This window comes from Lipotes vexillifer, unplaced genomic scaffold (genome assembly GCF_000442215.2).
Source record: "Lipotes vexillifer unplaced genomic scaffold, Lipotes_vexillifer_v1.1 scaffold717, whole genome shotgun sequence".
NCBI lineage: Eukaryota > Metazoa > Chordata > Mammalia > Artiodactyla > Lipotidae > Lipotes > Lipotes vexillifer.
This window is the reverse complement of record NW_006798707.1, coordinates 1,294,001-1,298,123: the sequence shown is the minus strand read 5'-3', so window position 1 is coordinate 1,298,123 and position 4,123 is coordinate 1,294,001. Positions and strand designations below refer to the sequence as shown.

The 4,123-nt window shown below is 47.4% G+C and overlaps 1 protein-coding gene across 1 annotated transcript in view; it reads right to left on the bottom strand.

Annotated features, from left to right (window-relative positions):
• TRIM54 (tripartite motif containing 54) overlaps window positions 1-3,616 on the bottom strand; it is a gene marked incomplete at its 3' end in the record, with an annotated part of 17,623 nt that extends 14,007 nt beyond the window's left edge. Inside the window, exon 1 of the mRNA XM_007470890.1 lies at window positions 3,101-3,616. Within this exon, the coding sequence (XP_007470952.1) occupies window positions 3,101-3,268 (168 nt within the window). The remainder of the gene's footprint in view (window positions 1-3,100) is intronic.
• Between the last annotated feature and the right edge of the window lie 507 nt (window positions 3,617-4,123).

Sequence of the window (4,123 nt, the reverse complement as noted above, 5' to 3'; positions counted from 1 at the left end):
GGAAAGAGAGAGAGAGAAATTAGAGGGGGTTAATGTGGTGTTTTGGTGTTTTATTCTGTTTAAATTCAAAGAGAGAGAGAGAGAGAGAGAGAGAGAGAGAGAGAGAGCTGTATCACAGCTCTGAAGAAAACTAGTTAAATTGTGATGGCAACCAAGTAAAAATATGTATGAGACAAGCACTTGAAAGTAATATGCAAACATGAAAATCATTGTGTTGGAGGAGGTGGGATTATGGATAATTTCCTCCCAAACCCTTAATATGGTTCAACATTTTCAATGAAAAAAAAATTTTTTTTCTTTTTTGGCCGTGTTGTGTGGCATGTGGGATCTTAGCTCCCCGACCAGGGATTGAACCTGGGCCCTCAGCAGTGAGAGCTCGGAGTCCTAACCACTGGACTGCCAGGGAATTGCCTCAATGAAATATTTTAACTTTTAAAATTTTGCTTCCTGGCTCTTTTGTTAACCTGATGTTATAAGATCATAATCCCTCCAAATTCTTGTTTGCTGCCCATCGCAGCAGTTTTTAGGACAGCAGAACACTGAGAATCATCTAAATGTTTCAGAGCGCAGATTAAACAAGACTGTGGCCCAGCTACAACAATGGACCGCTATACAGCCATGAAAAAGGAAGGTGCATTAACTTTGTTTTTTTTTTTTTTGGCTGTGCCGCAAGGCCTGCGGGATCTTAGTTCCCTGACCAGGGGTCGAACCCGTGCCCCCTGCAGTGGAACTGCAGAGCCTTAACCACTGGACCGCCGGGGAAGTCCCCAAAACGAAGGTGCATATCAGAATGTGTGGATATGAAACAATGGCCAAGAGAGTGAACAAAGGCAGGTATAGGATGAATTTAGTTTAAACGTGTGTGTATACACACACACACACACAGAAACGTGTACCGGACCATGGAAAATTTCTGGAAGGACACCCAAGAAAGTTGGTAACGGCTACCTCCATCTGGAGAAGGGAATTACATAGGGCCTGAGGTGAAGATTCACTTTTCATGATATAAATTCCTATAGTGTTTGAAAAAAAAAAAAAAGTGTGTGTGGGGGGGTGTATAATATACTGGTATCACTTTTCTAAGTCCTATTAACTTTCTAGGCAATGTTCTAAGGGTGTTCTTCCTAAGTAGTTTTAAGAGAGAGAAACCACAAGTCCTATTCTTGTCCCCATACTTAGAAAACAGACAATCTGATTATGCCTAGAGTTGTCAAAATGTGGAGGCAATGTGTGAAGAAACTAAATATGCTCATCTTTCAGAGGGAGGTCTACTGAGATGTGTATACATAGTGCAGCTGAAGAACTGGGTCAGCCTCCCACCAGGCCACCCCAAATAAAGCAGCAAGGAAATGAGCTATTCAACTTCTCTCCTTGGAGGGCCTAGGGATGCCCGGCACTTTAAAGGATACACAGTAGTCCAGATGCACAGAACCATCCCAAAGTTCTGGGAATCATGTTCTCTCCCAAATATTCTGCACCAAACAATTCCCAGGTCTCTCAGGGCCCAGTTCAGTATTCCAGAGCTTCAAGGAACCAAAACAGTGTGTCTAGATACAGAGGAGGGACTGGAACATCTTCTAGCCTCCATATGTAGGACTGTCCCTGGGTCCTCTACCCAATGACACTGTGTGCCATGCACTTTAATATTCTGACCAATTTTTTACAGAACACGTTACCTTCACTCTCAAAACTTTGTTTTGCTTTCACATATTTCAGGCTCTAATGAAAAGACATTTCACTACAAATTCATGAGAAGGGATGGCAAAATCTTTTTGTCATTCCCTCCTAGGCATCTCAGCCTGAAGGATGTTCAGCGTTACTAAGACCGAGGGAAAAACCAAGACAGTGGGCAAGGCATAGCCTCTGGTACATGACTTAGTGCCCGGGATAAGCAGATCCCAGAGAGGGAAAATCACTGGCTCCGAGGTTCTCTGGAGCCAAATAATGGCAGATTTGGACACGTAGAGGAACAGGAGATGGGAACAAGCCTTGATGGGAAGATGGCAGGAGAGACCATGGAGTTCAGTGAAGATGGCAGACAGCAAAGGGTGGGTCACAGGGCGTAGCTGTGGAATGACCTGAATTAGCCAGCCCATTATTTTCCCCCAAACGTGCTGCCCCTAAACAACTTAAGAGGGCAACATTTTCTTGGTTAAGTTGAAAATCACTGTGTTCAACACATTTCCTCATAATTTCTGATACAGATGAAGACTAAGTGCTCACGATGTCCCTTATCGCTGCCATGCCTACTAAGCCAGCCAGCTCTGGTCTATTCTGAGTTTCTACTAGAACCTACACCAGGGCACGGGGCAAGAAAGAAAACCCATTATATAAACCATTCTGATATGTGCTTTTAGTTTTGAAACCAGGAGCGAAAATGATATCTGTGAATTTGATGAACTATGCTTTGCTCCATGACCACACATAAGCCAAGACTGGTTACACTCTGGGGAAGTAAAATTTCTTCTCTGCCTTTTCCCTGCTTAAGTGACCTCAATCCATTTTAACCAGCAGGTCCCTTTACTGACCAGTCTGAGGTGGGACACAGGTGTGAACTTCAGCTGGGAGGATTCCCAGTCTCCTGCCCACTGTCTAACTCTGCCCACCCCCCAAAGATGGATGCGTTCAGCTTTGCTTTAAATACGAATAGTTTCACTGTCATCATGGACCTTTCTCACAGAGTTTCTTTTTTAATGTTTCATTATCTCACTGCTATTTTCTCCAGATTTTCCATATTGTTCTCGAAATCTCAAACTCCAAACTGGAATGCAGAGTCTAGCACAGACTGTCACACAGCCTGGTGGAGGATCACTTCCCTCCCAGTTTCTAAGGGGGTCTCCTTTCCTCTGTAGATACCAGCATCCCAGCGGCTGTCCGTGCACAGGCTGTACTCGCCAGCCTGCAGAGCAGCTGCAGACTCATGCTTACTTTGGGATCTGCTAGGACCCCTGGCTCTTCTTCTGCTCTTCAGCCAGGACAGCCACCACCCACCTCATGGAACCCTCCTCCCATCACCTTCTGGGATCTCAGTGCTGACCTGATGAGAAGTCTCCCACGAGTCTGCACTGCTTTACCCGGGCCTGCCCCTGCCCCGGCCCACCTGGAAGACGTCATTGGCACACTTGCGGCACAGGTTGTGCTGGCAGGGCAGGATCACCACCGGTTTGGAGAACATCTCCAGGCAGATGGGGCAGATGAGCTGCTTCTCCAGGCTGTCCATGCTGTGTGCATCCCCTAGCAGCGGCTTGAAGCCCACTGTGAAGTTCATCCCCTCAGCAATCGTGCCTGCCCTGGCCTTGGCCCTGGTCCTGGCCTTCCCTCACTGCCTCTGGACCCTTCCTCTTTTACTTTAGACAGTCTGCGGATTCTTGTGTTCCCTTCTGTTGCTCACTCCCGAAATAGCTCTGCTATCTCTTCTGTCCCTTCCTCTAACAATTTGCCTTGTCTTAAATAGCTGTTTTCAGACACTTCTGTGTCTCTCTTGAGTCTCTGCTCTGTACCCCAGCCAGGCACATGTAGCTTCTCCTGTCCCTCCCTCCCTGAATGGCTCTGTCCCTGGGAATTTCTCCTTTTGTTTCCCAAACCACTCTTGTCCACTCTATGGGCGGCACTGTTTGTCTCTCACTGCCCAGAGAGGAGATTATTTTTTTAACGTGGGGGTGGGGAACAAGGGGCATCTGTGTGTGACATTCCGGCTCCCAATTTAGCTCATGTAAGGCGAGCCACAGCTGTCACCAAGTGACCCTGACTCACTCAGGAACGGTGACTCCCTTGAGCAAGAGGCGGGGTGAGCTTCACCGCTTATGGTGGAAGGTAGGACAGCAAAGGGGCTCTTAGGGGGCTCCTGTGAGCCCCTGACCCCCATGCTCTGGCCTGGGCCCTTCTTCCAGGGCAGTGACACAGAATCTGAATCGGCCTGTACAAGAGGTAACATCCATGGCTCAGGGTGGGAGGAAAGATCCTGCCAGACCTACAGTCAGTGAAAGTTTCTGCCTCCGAGGCTTAGCCAGTGACCTTGGCCCTCTTCCTCTGAACCCTGTGATTCAGAACAAGGGCACCAGAGATGAGAGAGAGGCTCTGGTTCAATACTTCTGGACCCAATTTTGGTTTTGCCCAGACCTTT